The 18971-nt window shown below is 38.8% G+C and overlaps 1 protein-coding gene across 1 annotated transcript; it reads right to left on the reverse strand.

The window, feature by feature from the left end:
• Positions 1 to 9075: 9075 nt before the first annotated feature.
• On the reverse strand, positions 9076 to 18911 carry LOC122014369 (clathrin light chain 2-like). The gene is made up of 3 exons (XM_042570585.1): positions 18296 to 18911; positions 9733 to 9886; positions 9076 to 9653 (listed from the first exon to the last, which is right to left on the reverse strand). The coding sequence occupies exons 1-3, from the start codon at positions 18784 to 18786 to the stop codon at positions 9234 to 9236; spliced, it is 1065 nt and encodes a 354-aa protein (XP_042426519.1). The 5' UTR covers positions 18787 to 18911; the 3' UTR covers positions 9076 to 9233.
• Between the last annotated feature and the right edge of the window lie 60 nt (positions 18912 to 18971).

An 18971-nucleotide genomic window follows, 5' to 3' on the forward strand; every position in this document is an offset into this window, starting at 1 on the left:
GTCATTCCGAGGAATATTTTGTGGGCATTCTTGATAGATACTTACAAAATTTCCAAGGATCTTTCATCTATTAGATTAGACGAGTTATTTTTCGATTTCGATTTGAGTTACAAGAACAATCTAATGCTACTTCGGCCAAGAAAGATATTGCCTTGCTTGCACGAAAATTCAAGGCTAAGAAGTTGAAGGCCAAGTACCAACCTGAACCCAAATCTGAACACGAATCGAATTCCTAAGATGAAGATGAGATCACCATCGAACTAGTCAACCTAGTTCAAAAAATGCTTAAGTAGAAAAAGATGATCCAATTCAAGAGCAAGCAGCTAGGTCCGAATCAAACCACGAAGCCCAAATCAAAAGCGATATGCTATGGGTGTCACCAGAAGGGGCACTACAAGCCATAATGTCCAAACAAGAAGCAAAGGATAAAAAAAAAACCATAAAGGTTACTTGGGATGAATCTTCCTTGGAAGACTCCGACGAAGAACATGAGCAAGCGAGCTTCTTTGCTCTACTGGTACAAGTTCACATTACTAAGATTGAATCCAAGTTGGAATCTAAGATCGAATCAGAGGTCGAGTCCGAGAGAAGCCACATATCCATATCTATTTCCGAAGGGCTAAATAACATTGTAAGTTCTTCTCTAGTAGATAAGTTATGTGTGATTTTATAATTATTTGATGCGCAAGTTAGCCAAGTCTCAAATCCGGGTCAAGTCACTCCAAAAGGAGGTAATATCCCTTAAGGAAATGACTAACCTAAGTTCCTTGACCGACCAAGTTCAAGATGGAACCTCGACTCAAGTCCAACAACTTGAGGAAGAGAATTCCACTTTAAAAAGTCAAGTCAAGGAACTCAAAGACATATTGGAACGGTTCACTTTGGGTTCCAAGAACCTTGATTTGATTCTTAGAAAATAAAGGATCATATACAATCGATCCGAACTTGGATACAAGGCTAAACATCGATTCAGATCTTCTCTTTAGTGAATTGAACAAATAGAAACATAGTCCAAGCATGTGCCCCTAAGTCTAACTTAACTAATCAAGTTGGACTCAATCAACTTTGGATCCCCAAAGATCAACTCTATTGCCTTAATAGATCTTATCAAGACTATAATCCAAGGGGATGAAATAGAAGAAACCATCTTTGTTGTTAAATAGATTTGGTTGTTTGCTTGATTTACTGCTTTCCTTATTTTTGCTTAAATTATGATGATTAGATAATGACTAAGGCTTGATCAACACTTAACTAGTTAGACCAATGATTTTTAAAAAGAAAGTTAAACATTCAATTTCTTAAAAGATTTTGTCTAGAAGCGGTCGTTGCTCTAATACCAAAGAAGACTCCTGTGTCTCGCCACAGTCTGGAAGCCAATTATCAAAATGGATATTTAATCGACTAACTATTAAACCTAAGTTTAACTCAAATGTAAATCAATCTTTAGATTTCAATTTAAATTGAAGATAAAATTAAACATCTCATAAAACCTAAAAGGTTTCTGGTTTGAAAATCTAGAAAAGGGTGAGATGGATATATATATATATATATCACGAGAACTAGTTAAATCAAATAAAACCTAATCAAACTTAACTTAATCAAATTTAAATCAAACCTAAATTAAACTTAAATCAAAACCTAATCAAACGTAATCAAACTTAACTCAAATTTTAAATATAAATATTTTTCAAAATTTAAACTTAAATTAATTTTTCAAAGCTAAACTTAATATTTTAAAAACCTAACTTAATTAATTTGACTTAGTTAAAAATTAAATCTAATTAACCTTAATTCAATTTAAACTTTTGTAATCCGAATTTTATTCAATTTTTTAAACTTAGATATATCAAAAGAAATTTTAATTAATTCAACATTAATTAATTTATAATTAATTTAATTTAACTTGATCCAAAAATGATTTAAATTTAATCTAAGTTTAACTTGGATTAAACTCTAAATCAAATCAAATCAAATAGATGAGATTCCTATTTGATAAACTCTAAATCAAATATGATTTTATTAACAACTAATTCAAATCCTATCAATTCGAATCCTATTTGATAAACCTACCAAAAATGATAGACTCGATCCTATATAATTCTACATTATATAAATTATGCATCTCTCAAAAACACATAAGGCTATCATGTTTGAAAATCTAAAATAAGTGAGATGATAGGAAAATTAAGTATTCTTAATCATGCTTGAATTCTAGGTTGTATACTTATGCTGTTATTTTACTCAGTCTTTCATTTTTGTACCTATTAATTTTAGTTACACAATTTTTTCTTTCCTTAAAAACTTTTCAAAATTTCCTATCTTTAAAACATTTTCATCTTGAAACACATTTTAAATTTTTTTCCAATCTTATGTAATATTGTTTTCAAAATCTTTCAAGAGAGGTAAAAATTAAGAGGGAGGAATTTCAAACCATTGAATTTTTTTTTCAAAGAATACCATTTATTTTTTATATATATGGAGGAGAAAAAGAGGGTTAAAAGTTAAGTATTTTAAAAAATTTAAGTATTTAAGTTATATATAAAAAGTATAACTAAATTCCTTTAAGTATTTTTAAAAAGTTAAGTATTTTAAAAAAATAAAGTTATATCTAAAATGTATAGATAAATTTCATTTTAAATTTAAGTATTTAAGTAAATGTTTTTTAAAAAAATTTAAAGTTAAGTACTTAGCTAAGCATGGTTCAAAGAAATTCTTTTCATAGCTAATTATTAAAAAAAAAAAAAAAAAAAGAGAAAAGCTAAGTATTTTTTTTTAAATGAAGTATTATTTTTTGGGGGAAATTTAGAATCAAAGTTTTTGGAAAGCTTAACTTAGAAATATTTCTAAGTCCTTGTAAAAGCAGTTTTTCATACTTTAAAATAATCTTGTAAAATTTATTGTTATGTAATTAACTTGTTAGAATTTTATTTTTATGATTAACTTTGAATCATATTGTCATAATCAAAAAGGGGAGGAGATAGTTGGTGCAAGGAGCACCAGATGATCGAGCCTGAGTTTTGATATTGACAAAGGATTCAAAGTTAAATCTTGCTGTTGTATTGATAAGTTTGACTAAGTATACAAAAAAGTCCTAAGTGATTTTAGATAAGGTGAAAAGCCTAGTTGAGGTTAGGCAAAGAAGTCTTAGTGGACACTAGGTAGGTGCGATGGAGTTGGAGAAAATACACCTACCCCGGTGGCCTGTTGCATGTGGCTATCGGCCAAGTTGTGGAGCGGAATCAGTGCCACACGCGCCCGAGCGTCGGCCCACATTTCAGCTAGGGGCCCCTTCATCGTGATCATGTGCTCAGGCGCTGTGGGTCGGTCGGCCTCGGGCAACAGTTCTTCGGTCGGGAGGTGGAGTGAGACTTGGATGGTGCGGCGCCGACCGGGGGTCGTCTGGGCGGAAGCCGGAGAAGGAGCAGAAGCCGACGCAGAAAATTGGGACAAAATTGTAGAACGATGGACCTGATGGGGAGCGGGCGGAAGGATGCTGACTGGAACTGCCTCGAGAGGGTCCGCGGACGCGTCAAGTTGGGAGGGAGTCCAATCGGACGAAATCGCCTCGATCTCTGGAGCTTTACCTCGAGAAGCGGCGATAACCCGCTTGGATGGATGTATAGCTGAAGCTGCCGAGCGGAGTGGCGTTTCCTCCCGGCTTCTTTTTTGTCGGAGGGGCCGCTCTTCCTGTTGGGCCGAGCCCTCTTCCCGAGCGGAAGGCTCTCGACTAGCAGTTGCGCCAGTCACTTGCTCTGGAAGAGAAGCTTGAGCAGCCGACTCCCCAGCATGGGTCCCGCTCTCCCCTTCATACGATCCGACCGGCTGAATGCCGAGCGCTTCCATCTCCTTTGCTGCCGCGGCTTCGAGCGCCGCCGCCTTTTTCTTCAGAATGCCTGCCATCACTGAATCCATGACGGTGTTCGCTGCAAAGGAAAACAGAGAAAATCAGTTAGCAATTAAAGTGAATTTACCAAGTTAAATTCTTACCGAAGCCGTTCGGTAGTGGGGCTCTGATCGGACTCAAGCCGAAGATGTACATAACCCCTTCTGGAAGGAACTTGTGGATGTCAAGCCGCAGACCGGATAGCATGTTGGCGGCGTGGAGATAATCCGGTCGGGTCTTGAATCTTTTGAGTTCGGGGGAGAGTGGATTTCCGACCTGCCACTGGGTTCGGAAGGTAGGCCGTTCGGCAAGGCGAATGTAGAAGTAGAATTCCTTCCAATGCTTATTAGAGGAAGGTAGTTTATTGAAGAAGACCAAGCCGGGCCAAGCTTGGAACATGTAGGTGCCCGGCTCAGATTGCTTGGGGTAATAGAAGTAATAGAAGACCTCCGGCCGGAGGGGAATGTTATGGATTTTGAAGAGGACGACTACACCGCATAAAAGGCGGAAAGTATTGGGGACCAGGCTGCCGAGCGGAATGCCGAAGAAGTTGCAAACTTCTACAAAGAAGGGATGAATGGGGAGTCGCAAACCGGCAGTGAACTGGTCACGAAAAACACAAAACGCGCCGCGCAGCGGTTTGTTTGGCCAAGCGGAATCTGTGGGTAAGATGATTTCAAGGTTGGGGGGGGGATCTCAAAAGTATTAATTAGAAGGTCGGCGTCACGCCGATCGAATCGCGACTCCATGGTAGTATACCATGGGCCAAGGGTTTGGTCGTTGGGTTGAGAAGATTGGGCCATGATCCGGACGGACGAAATCAAAAGAGAAGGAAGAAGATGGCAAAGAAACAGTAGCCTAGGAACGGAAACTTGGGAAAGAAAAGCAACGGAAATGCCAGAAACAAAGAGAAAGAAGCAGAACCTTACAACGGAGAAGAGGATCGAGGGAAGAGCACCGGAGACCGCCGGAAATAGAAGCGCAAGAGGAATTGGGAGGCACGCGACAGCAGTCGACGTGAGGTGAAGGAAAGAAAACGAAGCCTTTATAGGGTGGAGCCCAAGCGGCCTCCACCGTTGGATCCAGGTCGCGAGAATCGGAGCACGCATCGCACCGTTCATTTCAAACCGCCTCGATCCCATCAAGACCCACGCCGTCGCCGTACGATGACGACAGCACCGCCACGTGGCATTCAGCCACTGGGATGCATTTAATGAGCGCGTGCTCGACCTTAATGATGGAGATTGGCGGAAAATTCGAAGAGACGCTGAGGAAAGTTGGCGTTGTCTGGCGTTTTGGCTACCCCCTTTGTTTTTTAGCGGATGGTATTTTCATGGCGCCGCTCGGCCCAACTGATGGTCTAGTCAGTCGGACTAATCGCCTCCTTCGACTAGACTTGAAGGGGAGGCAAGTGATCCGGTGGTAAGAACGGGGGACCCCTTTTTTGGGAAGTCAACGCCACGGGGAGGTCAAAGTATCCGACGTCCGACTGGAGAAGCGGAGACCGGTCGACCGAACGGGGTCACAGCTGAACCAAAGACGACCCGACGGGACTAGGGGTTCCGACGCTCGTTGAACAGAGGCATATGGTCGAGCGGATACTGCGAACAGTCTCCACAAAGCACATTACCGGGAAGCTCCAAGTGGACCAACACAAATGACCGGTCAGACTATGCCCATGACGGCCGACCGGTAGGACGCTCGGTGCAGGAAACAGAAGATACAAAAGGACAGAAGCATATTCTGACCGCGAGCATGTTCAACGATTAGACCATACGCAGGATCTTATGACAGCGGGTTCCCTTGTCACATCATAGACATGCTTGGACTGTAGCAGTATGGTGTCAGGTAAGCTTGTCTGACAAGCACATACCGAGGTATGGGCTAAGAACACGTATTTACCTCGGTAGGTGTGCGTGAGCACCTTCACAGCTCTATATAAGGAGCCTTATACTTCGCCGGAGGTATGCATTCTGAGATATTCGGAGCCACTTCTTTGCTGCCCACTTACCTAACTTGAGCGTCGGAGGGTTGTCGCCAGGAACCCCTTCCCGGCCCGACTTCTTTGCAGGTTCGCCGGAGCACCGTACGACCGGCCGGAGATCTACATCAGCGACAAGGAGAGCGCCACGTATCCAGCGTCCGTTAATTCAACTTTCGGACAGGATCAATTTTATTTAATTATTTATTGGTCGCTCGTGAGTCACACTCACAGCGAACACTACTTATTCATTTTAATATAAATATTCTTAAATTGAAGTTTGAATAACTCCAATCGAATTTAAATTTAAATCATTTTAAGTTATAGTTCAATTTTGATCCAATTAAAATTTGAATTGGAGCTCGGATTTCATCTTAATCATTTATATCTTCCAACATCCAAATCAAATTCGAATATTCCATATATTTTGAAATTTGAATTTTAATATTAATATTTTATATTATTCGATCCGATTAGGTTAGTTTGGATATCATATAACAGTGATAATTGAGTTTTAAAAAACATGGAGAAAAAAAAAACTGGAGATTTTTTTTTTTAAATTTAAAAAAAGAACGTTAACAGATTGACGAGCAGAAAATTCCAGACACGTGGAGGATGAGTAGGTGGGTCTATTTAAAGGCCGCGAGTAAAGTGTGTTCCGTACCATCCCCATCGTATTGTCACCTTCCTCCTTATTAATGAGCAGTCGTACAGAGCTGGTGGAGAAACTGTCGAAAATAGCAATTGGCTATCACGTGCCTGTCCGCTGTCCCTACTCACCCTTCTCTCGCAACATCTCCTCGCGTAGTATTTCACGTCCTTATTCACTTTAAATTCGGGATAAATAAATAACAACTGGTTTTTATGGAACCACTTCGATAAATTTTCAAAATGATTAAATTATGTAGATAAATTTTAAAATTATCTATTTATGTTTTAATTTTATCCTTATTATAATTTAGAATAGTCAAATCAATTTAACTCTGTGTTAAAATATCATAATTTTAATAAAATCCGTCGACTGATTGTTGATTGAATTTACTTTTGTTTTTTTTTAAATTAAAATTAATTTTAGATAAAATAATTAAATTATTTCGGATTGATATGAAGACTACGTTTGGTTGAGTGTAATGTAATCGAGTTTGTAATGTAATCAAATTTGTAATGTAATGTAATGTAATCTTGATTACATTACTACGTTTGATAATATAATATATGTAATTTTTTATTACAAGGGTGATTACATTCTTTTATTTGGTATCCATTATTTTTTATAAGGAATATAATTCATATTATTATAAAATGACAAAAATATCCTGTGACTTCTACCGACGGTCACTGTACATTTGTCGGAACTTGCAGTCATCGGCGGCCGACGACCGGTGACGGCCGGCGACCAGTCGACGACCGACGACGGCGGCCGAAGACCAGCCGACGACCAGCGACGGTGTCGGCAGCGACCGGCGGCAGAGGCCAGTGGCCGGTGACCGACGACGACGATCGACGATTTATAAAAGTTTTAGATTTTTTATTTTTGATATGGGAGTGATGTAACACAGACGGTCTCATCATGAAGTTGAATTCATAGGTTTAGAGTTGCGAGCACCCTAATAATTTTAAAAAAATAGGGACACTATTTTGGTTTTTACATATAAATAAAAGATTATGAAATTGATCAATAATTCTTTTTTATATATATATATATATATAAAATAGAGAAAAGAAGGCAAAATCTTTAACCCTGGTAGGGGGATTTGATTCATCTAAGAAAATGCTTTTTGGAAATTTTACTTTTAGGTAATGTAACTATCTTATACAAGCATCATTATGCAATAAATGGAAAATAAAAAAATAGTCGATTAAATATGAAATTGGAATAGCAAAACATGATGGTGAAATGGTTGAAAGATCAATTGGATTGGATTGGAATTGGGACAAGATTGACACGAATATGTCAACATGATGACTAGACATCGACATGTTTGACAAATCTAACAAGAAAAAAGTAAGTAGCCTTGGAGCCCCACCGCCACGCTATCAAACTTGCCTGCGTTTTCTCGAATGGGTTGGCGGCCCTCCAAGCCAACAATCCAAAATAATTCGATTCCAAATTTTATAGTTGGATATTAATTGACCAAAAATTAATGCATTAGTAAAATCATACCTTATTTATTCCGGATCAGAGTTCAACCACATTAATTAATTAATTAATTAATTGATTGATTAATTAATTAAATGTGCAGTGGGGGCAACACTGTCGCGCCAACCCATCCGTAACGCCACTGGTACGAGATTGTAGCGGTCGTAGCCTCGGTTTAATTGCTGGACAAGGACAGACACAAACAGGTACAGACACGGGGATTGATTGGCACGTACCAGCGTCGCGTTACGACGTAGTCAGGGAGCGGAAAGAATTCCGATACGAAGATGATATCGAGATTGCGAAACGGAATCTGAACAAACTAGAAAAAGAAAAGAATGACGAGGAAAAATTATGGAATTTTTAGTGCGGCGGTCTGCGCTAGATTTTTCCTAAAACTAAAAGAATTAACAAGAATATTCTCCTTGCCAGATACGGATCCCCTCCGGAGAGATTTTTTTTTCTTTTCCCAGATAAATCAAGACCTCAAAATAAATATATTATTTAAAATGAGATTTTGAAATTTCAAACATTCAAGCGTTTTGATTTTCGAAAGGAAGATCTATTCATTCAGAAACAAACAATCAAATCTGCGTTCTAAAATTATATTATTTTTTTGACTATTCAAAGTTTTAAGTAGGTCAAAAAAGGACGTTAGTGGCAGACAGCTGCGGTTGTGGCAGAGAGAGCATCGGGATTCGGAAGGCGTCCCCTCCCTTTAAATTAAAATAAATCGAAACGATGGGCTGTGCTTGTGCTTATCATTTATCCCTTCATGTCTCTATTCGAATTCGATAACCCAACAACGACGCCGCTGCCGCTGCCGTTGCCTTATCGCGTCGGTTCAGTGTCTACGTGTCATCCGTGGACGAGATGAAAGGACATGCGATGCATGGCCAACCATTTTTTTTTTAAAAAAAAAAATCTTTCTCCTCTTCGTCTTCGCCTTTCATAAATTTTAATTTACAAATTTACGCATTGTAATTTCAGAAAGTGTCTAACTTTACCAAGATATTGATTGATTGATTGAGTGTACAACACAATCAAGCACAGTGGAGAATGCAAGGATGCTGAAATCAAAATTATCAAAAGGAGTAGAATAATGAGACAGCTAAAAACCAATTCGCGAACGGAAAATACAGGTGGGTGGCCATTGAAGGAACTCGCACTGCAACGAGTTGGTTCTCGTAGTGAATAAAATACAGTATGACATAAAATTGGGTGGGGGATCAAGCAGTGGCGACTAGCTCTGGTGCCTTCATTCCTTGCCTTTCAGTTGCAGGGATTTCAACCTTTGTTATAGCTGCAGCACCATTAGGCTGGGCATCTGAGGCAGGTGTTGCTGCACCATCTTTTGCATCCTTGGCAGGAGCAGCTACCGGTGGTGGTGGTGGTGGTGGTGTTGGAGGTTTCATATGTGGTGGAGGAGTATGCTTCAGCTTGACCAAAATGTGCCGCATCCTAGACAGATCAGTGGGCTTCCCAGGTTTTGGTCCCTGGATCACGACAACGGAAGGTTTCTTCTCCTGTTCTTGCTTTCCTCTCTTCTTCTCAATGCTGGCTATCTCATGGGGGATGAGCTCAGAAATAGCTTTCCAGTATTGCTTATCTGCATTTGCATGGAACTTCTCCTGATTGGCGAGACATAGCTGCCAACAAATGAAAATCTTAGATGGAATATTCTTTTGACATGTGTGGCAAATCAATATTAGAGCAAAAAAGACTTGCCTTCTCTCTTTCTCTGTTCTGCACCCTGTTTGTTTCACGGTTCATTTTTCTCTTCTCATAGAAAGCTTGTATGTATTGTTCAGCTTCAGAAATGATTTCATTTCTAGAATCTTTTTCCTTTCTCTCTTTTTCCTCCAGCTGAATTCCATTTTGTCTGTGAATAGTGAACAAAAGAATTGATAAAACTGAAAGAAGCATCAGTGACAGCCATCGAACTCAATAACTCAAAGAAAACACACATTTTATTGTTAATGAGCTTGCTTTTATACTTGTACCATATGCAAAAACAGATATCACAACATTGATGAGAACATACTACCTTGTTTAAATCATGGCCAAACAACAAAACAGCCATCAAGCAATGCCAAATGCCATGTAATTGCCATCCTCAATAGTCAACATAAATCTGTAACAGTTGAAAATTACCTACGTTGGTCTGATATATCCAACAAGTTAAAACAAATTATACTATCTTTAAAGGTTATAGAGAGCATTATGATAGCAAACTATAACATTATAAAAAAAGCAACTGATATGACCAACAATAAATAGTGCAAACTGAATTAATCAGAATATTTAAGGGAACAGAACACGCCAAGTTCACCAATCCAAGTAGGAGAGAAAATATTTCAACTCTCACAATCTATCCCCTAGGATTTCTATTTCTCCAAGAAGGAATTTCTAGATGGATCTCCAGTTTGTTAATGTATGACATTTTCCTACCATTGTGTTTGTATGGTGTTAAAATTGACGGGCATATTTTCTGAAGTAATATTTTGTTTTGTTTTGTTCTTCTAATAAAATAACTTAAGTAAGAGAATAGCTAAAGTGAAATAAAGGAATATAATAACTTTTATCCGAATAAAATGTATTAAAGATGAATGTAATAAGGTACTAGTAAACGATGAAAAATAAAAGAACGACGGAAGAGGTATTTTCATTAATTTTTTTAATGAAAGTTTAGATGAACAATTTAACTTAAGTAATTTAAGTAAGTCAAATGAGCATAAAATTTAAATTTTTATCATAGAATTCAAATTTCAGAAATAAAACAAGCTTTAATTGGGATGCACAATGAAAATATCCATGGACCATATGATATTCCGATAAAGGTATGGAAATGCCTAGGAAAATAAGATATTGAATGCTTAAAAAATTATTTAATATGATATTAAAAACGAAAAAAATATCTAATCAATGGAGGATAAGGACTCTAGTTCCTTATATAAGAATAAGGGAAACGTATAAAATTGTGCAAACTATAAGGGTATTAAACTAATGAGTCATACCATGAAACTTTGAAAAAAAATAATACAAAAAAGATCAAGGAAGGAGACCTCGGTGATTAAAAATCAATTTGGGTTCATATCTGGAAGGTCAGTAATAAAAGCTATACATCTTCTTAGACAATTAATTGAAATTATCGGGAGCAAAAACAAGATTTATACATGGTATTCATTGCCTTAGAAAAAATTTATGATAGAGTCCCAAAAGAAATTATATGGAGAATTCTAGAAAAGAGAGGTGTTAGCATATATTGAACTAGTTAAGGATATATATAAGGATGTAACGACTGGAGTAAAGACTTTAAGCGAAGTATCTGAAGCATTTTCAATAAAGATAAGGTTATATCAAGGATCATCTCTAAGTCCCTATCCTTTTACACTAATTATGGATGAACTCACTGCACACATTCAAGACAGTACCGTGGTGCATGTTGTTTGCAGATGATATTATTTTGGTAGATGAGACACGTGAATGAGTAAATGTTAAACTAGAATTTTGGCAAGAAAGACTAGAAGGGAAAGATTTTAGGCTTAGTAGAATAAAAATAAAATATATGGAATTTAATTTTAGTAATATTAGACTTAATGAGACAATTGTTAAGATAAGAGATGACGAGTTGCCCAGAACAGAGAGTTTTAAATATTTAGGATCATTTTTGTAAAACGATGAAAGGATTGAAAGAGATGTCTTACATAGAATACAAACAAGATAGTTGAAATGGAGAGAGTGTTGAGTGTTTTATGTGACCGTAAAGTACCTCCAAAATTTAAAGGAAAGTTCTACAAAATCACAATTAGACCTGCTATATTATATGAGCTGAATGTTGGACTATGACTCAAAAACATAAGCAGAAGATAAGAGTTGCAGAGATGAGGATGTTAAGATGGATGTGTGGACATATGAGGATGGACGGAATAAGAAATAAGAGTATTAAAGAGAAAGTCGAAGTTGCATCTATTAAAGAAAAATTCCGAGAGACGTTTAAGATGGTACGGGTACTTAGATGACCAATAAATACTCCAGTTAGGTGATGTGAAACTATGACAAACACGCATATCAAACGAGGAAGAGAAAGACCCAAAAAAATCGTTAGCAACAATAAAATAAGATAAAATTTATTTAAGTATAGATAATGATATAGTAGGAGATAGAGTTTAATGATGTAAAAGGATCTATATAATCGACCCTATTTAGTGGGATAAAACTTGGTTGTTCTTGTTGTTCTAATAAAATAAATAAATAAATAAATGAATAACGAGATAGGAAAGGGCTAAACATCTATAAAGAAAATTATAGCGAGGCTTAAGGTGTTGACAACTCCAACACTGTCAATGGATATGAGTGATGGTATAGAATGACGATGATAATTACATAAAGATATAGCGGTGAAGTCTTTATGGTGTAGAAGAATATATATAACATAGAAGTTGTAGCATAGGGAGATGGTGATGGTAATCATGGTGGTGGAAGGATAATGTAAAGGTAATTGGTGGTGGTGAAGGATAAAATACCAAGTTGAAAAGAACCCACCAATTGCTTGGGCGACCTTGTGTTTATCAAGGGATGAGGGTGGTTATGAAATCAGGGATTTGTCTGCTTGGAATACTGCTCTACTATACAGGACATTGTGGAAAATACAGAGTAAGACTGACACGTTATGGGTATGGTGGGTTCATCACCATTACCTCAGGGACGCAGATTTTAGCAATGGGTGGGCAAGTCATCTGATTCCCCTTTGACAAAAAGGTTGGTTCTCATTTGTAACCAGCTCATTCAGCGAGCAGGAGGTACAGGTTCAGCCAACATGAAGCTGCTCGAGTAGTTTGTGTTGGTATCTCAAGGTTGTTTTGATGTGATCAAACAAGTTAGGTTAGGTCCTGTTGTGTTTAACCTTGTGTCTAAGTGTACAGGAACATAGGAACACATGGCGTTAAGCAAAAGACGTAGCTAGCGAGAAGGACGGCACGGGAGAGAGCCAATGGGCTCGGTGCGTATGAGGGATGAGGTGCTGCGAAAAAGTACACAGGCGGAGGAGAAGGAGGTGCGCAGCGTTTCCGAGGGACGAGAAGCCGAAGCGGAAGCTTGCTCGAGGAGAAGGCCAGAAGTTGAGTTCGGGTGAGCCCTATTCCGGATGGCCGAAATCACCCAAGCGAGTGGAGCCGAAGCTGGAAGCCCGAAGAGGAAGTCAACAAAATGTTGACTTTCCCCTTCGGGGCGCCTGGAGCAGTTTGGATGCCCGGAACCCAAGTTTTATCAAGATTTACGTGGATTTTGACCGACGCGTCGGGGATAAGGTTTTATCCCATTCCAGGCACCTGGAATGCTTCCAGGCGCCTGGAACGCTTCCAAGCACCCCGAGCAGGGCTATATAAACAGCCCTGCTCCCAGAAGCTAAGAATAACGTGAAATACAAAGAAACTACACTTGTGCGCTCCTAGTTTTTTTTTTAGCTTCTTTTCTGTGTGTTCATTGTTGTAAGAGGCTTCTCCGCCTGAAGGAGATTCTTAGTGCGATTCAACTTCCTTGGATTAACAACCTTCCCGGTTGTAATCAAGTAAATTTTCAATGCCTCTTTCCTTTTAGTCTTTTATTTATTCTTATGCAAGTGTTTATTTTATTTAAGTTATAAGCTGAGAAAGGTATTTTTGTTTTAATTTGTGTAGGGGCTATTCACCCCCCACCCTCTCTAGCCGGCCGCCAAGGGTCCTAACAAGTGGTATCAGAGCCAGGACGCTTCAGGAGGACTAACTGGCGAACGAAACACACAGGATGGCCGGACCAAGTATTTGTCCACCAAAGTTCGCGGGGAGTTCGCAAGCTGGAAAAAGAAAATGGAGGTATTCTTTAAAACCGACTTTGAATTATTTTTAATAATGAAATTCAGTTTTGTAGAACCCGAAGACAAGGAAGAATACCAGTGGACGAAAAAGGAGCAGGCCGACTTCGTGGCAAACGACAAAGCAGAATTCCATCTGCTGAGTGTCCTACCGCCATAAGAAGTCAACCGGATCGACGTTTACGATTCAGCAAAGGAGCTTTGGGAGAAGTTTCTTGAGCTACACGAAGGGGCGTCCGAAGCCAAGCTTGCGAAACGGGATCTACTAAGGAATCAGTTAAGCAACGTAAAACTGGAAGCAGAAGAAACCATTGCACATCTTCACTCGAGAATGAAGGAATTAATCACCGGATTCACGAATCTCGGAGATAAGGTAAGAAACCAAGATTTGCTAAGGTACACACTTAATGCATTTCTTAGATCTACTGAGTGGGCATCATTAGTAGATGCTTACTATATTTCTAAAGATTTAGACTCTGTTACCTTAGAAGAAATGTTTTCAATATTTGAAGTCTATGAAACGAGATGTGCAGATCCGAAGAAGCCGAAGCACAACGTTGCCTTTAAGGCAAGACTGGACGATCAAGATTCAGAATCTTCTCTCGACGACGAAGAAACGGTAATGATGGTAAGACAATTTAAAAAAATTATTTAAATCTAGAAAAATTAACAACTGCAGGGTAGAAAGAAAAGAACAATCAGATGCTACCACTGCAGTGAAGGACATGTTAAAGATAACTGCCCTAAGTTAAAGAACAAGGACAAGAACAAATGAAAGAACAAGAAGCATGTCCAATCGAACAAGTACAAGACGCTAAAGGCGACATGGGACGAAACATCGTCCGAATCAAAAGTTGAAGCTGTTGCTGGACTTGCGTTAATGGCAAGTCATTAAAACGACGAAAACGAAGCAAGCTCGTCTGAAATGAGAATCAAGAGCATCGATGAAGGGGGAGAGACATCGGAAGAGAGCAGCAGTTCAGGGGGAGCTACAGATAACGAGATCGACAAGGTAAGTCAGGTACGATCTCTTTCTCCCGATAAGTTATTTAAATTTGTTAAATTATTATCTAAAGATTGTTGCAAATTAGAAAAAGAAATTAAAGAGTTAAAATTAATTCTAGCAAAATCTTATCCATTACAAAAATTTGATAAAATAAAATTGGAAAATGATAATTTACAAAAAGAAATAAAGAACTTGAAAAATCATGCCTGCTTAAATGTTAAAAATCAAAATATTAGGAAATATAATAAATTGAACTAGTATTTTACTTTCCACAAGGGACAAATTAAGAAAATTTCCCAGAAAAATATTCCTAAGAGATTTTTAATTAACCCAGTTGGCTGGAACTTATATTAGATTCCAAAGTCTTGTCTAAATTGAACTTTAATTAGACTTAGCGCTTTCAGCGAGAAAATTAAATGTTTGAATTTCCTTAAGAGGTTTTATTTAGAAAGTGGTTGTTGCTCCAATAACCAAGAAAACCCAGTGCATCGCCACAGCTTGGAAGCCAATTAATGAAATAAAATGTTTAGCATTTAATTGTAATTAAATAATTCTTTAAATAGTTTCTCAAATTTTTTTACTATTTTTAACTTAGATTTTTTTTTTTTTTTAAAAAAGATACTTTAAGTTTTTTTTGGAAGTATCAGTTTTACTTTACATAAATTATTTCTACAAAATTAGCTTTTGCAAACATAGGAAATTATTGATATTTTTTTTGGTGATATCAAAAATATTTTTGACTTAATTTTTTTTTTCTAAAATTATTTTAAGTGCTATCAAACTTATTTTAAAAATTTTCAAAAACTTGATAATTTTTTCAAAATGTTAAAAATCAGATTTTTTTTTAATAAAAACTTTCTTGTTTTTTAAAAAATTTACCCTTAGATTTCTTTTGGTACCCCATTTTTTATGTGTTAAAAGGGGAGAAGGGAAGATTAAGTCTATGGGAGGTAATTTAATCTTTTTAAATTTTTACACTTTAATTGTAAATTTATTGTTTTTACTTTATGTTTACCCTAACTTAACTTGGGTTGCTCACATCAAAAAGGGGAAGATGGTTGGTACCCCAAGGTTGTTTTGATGTGATCAAATAAGTTAGGTTATGTCCTGTAGTGTTTAACCTTGTGTCTAAGTGTACAGAAACTTAGGAACACAGGACGTCGAGCACAAGACGCAGCTAACGAGAAGGACAACACGGGAGAGAGCCGACAGGCTCGGTGCGTATGAGGGACGAGGTGCTGTGAAAAAATATGCAAGCGGATGAGAAGGAGGTGCGCGGTATTTCCGAGGGATGAGAAGCCGGAGCGGAAGCTTGCTCGAGAAGGCCGGAAGTTAGGTTCGGGTGAGCCCTATTTCGGATGGCCGAAATCACCCAAGCGAGCGGAGCTGAAGCAAAAGACCCAGACCGAAGCAAGCGAAGCCAAAGCTGGAGGCCTGGAGAGAAAGTCAACAAAATGTTGACTTTCCCCCTGGGCGCCCAGAATGCAAGTTTTATCAAGATCGACGTGGACTTTGACCAACGCGTCGAGAATAAGGTTTTATCTCATTCCAAGCACCTGGAACGCTTCCAAGCGCCCCGAGCAGGGCTATATAAGCAACCCTGCTCCCAGAAGCTAAGAACAACGTGAAATACAAAGAAACTACACTTGTGCGCTCCTAGTTTTTTGTTTAGCTTATTTTCTGTGCATTCATTGCTATAAGAGGCTTCTCCACCTGAAGGAGATTCTTAGTGCGATTCAACTTCCTTAGATTAACAACCTTCCCGGTTGTAACCATGTAAATTATCGATGTCTCTTCCCTCTTAATCTTTTATTTACTCTTATGCAAGTATTTATTTTATTTAAGTTATAAGCTGAGAAAGGTATTTTTATTTTAATTTGTGCAGGGGCTATTCACCCCCCTCCCCTCTCTAACCGGCCACCAAGAGTCCTAACAGTTTGAAGGGAGTGGAATGGTGCAGTCAGCGCCTACGATTTCTTCGGGCCACGCGGAGTCACCGTCCAACCTAACATTCTGCCCAAGCATCACTTCACTTATTGGCTACTTGCGCATGGAAGGTTGCGGACTATGGACGGGATGCCCTATGAGCTTTACAAGCAATGTTCACTGTTCTGACAACAAGATAAAAGTAACATCATAAGGACTTGCATGATTTTTCTCATTTGGTAAACTAGGAATCAATATCATTTTGAGGATGGAAAGCCTAATGTTGAGAGAATATTTCTTAAAGTTCAGACTTACGTTAGACATCTAGTGCTTTAAGAAATGGTAATATATATTTTTTTAGGGAATGATGAATATATATATAGATTAATATAAACCAATAGACAGATCTTGAAACTCCTAATATGGGATTAAAGTCTCATTCACAATGGAACATCTTTCCTCATTCAGCGAGCAGGAGGTACAGCTTCAGCCAACGTGAAGCTGCTCGAGTGGTTTGAAGGGAGTGGAATGGTGCAGCCAACGCCTACGATTTCTTCGGGTCATGCGGAGTCACGTCCAACCTGACATTCTGCCCAAACATCACTTCACTTATTGGCTTCTTGCGCATGGAAGGTTGCGGACTACGGACAGGATGCCCTATGAGCCTTACAAGCAATGTTCACTGTTCCGGCAGCAAGATAAAAGTAATGCCTAATGTTGAGAGAATATTTCTTAAAGTTCAGACTTACGTTAGACATCTAGTGCTTTAAGAAATGGTAATATATATTTTTTTGGGGAATGGTGAATATATATATAGATCAATATAAACCAATAAATAGATCTTGAAATTCCCAATGTGAAATTAAAGTCTCATTCACAATGGAACATCTTTCCTCCCCACCTCTTTTCCATTTACATATATCCAACATTTACAAGATGCCTTGTCAACAATTTAAAAGACTAATTTTAATAAAAACAATTTATTCTATAGATAAATAAGGGAATCAGTAATTCTAGAGGAAACAAATATTCTACTAGTACTAAAAAGAAAATAATTCTAGGCTAAAGAATTGATATGTCGCTTATACTGCATGAACATTCTCGTCCCAGAAAGTGATAAGCATCAAGGTTCATTAAACCTAAACTGTGAAGATAGGTTTACTATCTAACGGTGTTTAGACTATTTAATGGCTAGAAGCCAAATTTCTCCCGTCTCCGCACATTCAGGTTGTGGTTTTTGCCCTTCGTTAAAGTGCTCGAACTAACAACTATTTAAGACCATGAAGAACTCGGATCAAAAGAAGCACCAGCTGAAGAGAGTAATTAAAGAGATCTACCGTGAATGATCCGACCTTCAAAGTTTAGCAAGATTTTAGCCATTCTAAATTCAGGCATTTGAAGTAAGTAATCTATGTTCAATTAATCAGCTCTAAACATCAAGAAGACCTGATCTGAAGAATACAAAGGACGTCCGAGAAACAATAAGATCTCAAAAGAAAGGTCCTTACCTGCGCCACTCCCTCAGGAGGAAACCCTCCTCCATCTGCATCTGATCGAGGTCGGGAAGGGTAGGGCCATCCGACCTGAAGATCTCGCCGTTCTCCTCCACGCCATGCGCCGTTCCATTTGCCTGGGGCATCGTGAAGGGGGACGCCGCCGCCGTCGAGAAGCCGTACCCTTCGTCGGAGACCGGGATACCGTGGTCGTCGCTCATGGCCAGTTGTTGTACGTGAACTGAGGCGTCGTCGGAGTGGAAGACGAAGCCGTCTCCAGCGCCGCCAGAGGCGACGTCGACGGGGAAAGCATGAGAGGGCGGAGCGGGGTCGTCGGCGTCTTCGGAAGGGGAGAAGGTGGAGAAGGAGTCGAAACGCTGGGAGGGGAGGCGGGGGTTGTAGCCGAGGTAACCGTCGTCGAAGGGGCCGTTAGTGGCGCCTCTCCCGCCCGCTGCCGCGGCGTCGTCGTCGCCGTCATGGCTAAGGCTGTCAAAGGCAGACGACATCGCGGGATGGGGATCGAGATCCGGTTCTTCCCTCGCTCGAGATCTGTTTTCGTGTGGAGGAGTCGTTGCAGGAACCTCGTCGTCTTTTTATACGTAGAAGAGAGGCGGTGACAGAAGAGGGGAAGTGGAAGGTCAACTTCGGTTGCCTATTTGATGTGGCTATTGCATCGATTTCTTTTGTCTTT

The sequence above is a fragment of the Zingiber officinale genome, chromosome 8B (genome assembly GCF_018446385.1).
Source record: "Zingiber officinale cultivar Zhangliang chromosome 8B, Zo_v1.1, whole genome shotgun sequence".
Classification (NCBI taxonomy): domain Eukaryota; kingdom Viridiplantae; phylum Streptophyta; class Magnoliopsida; order Zingiberales; family Zingiberaceae; genus Zingiber; species Zingiber officinale.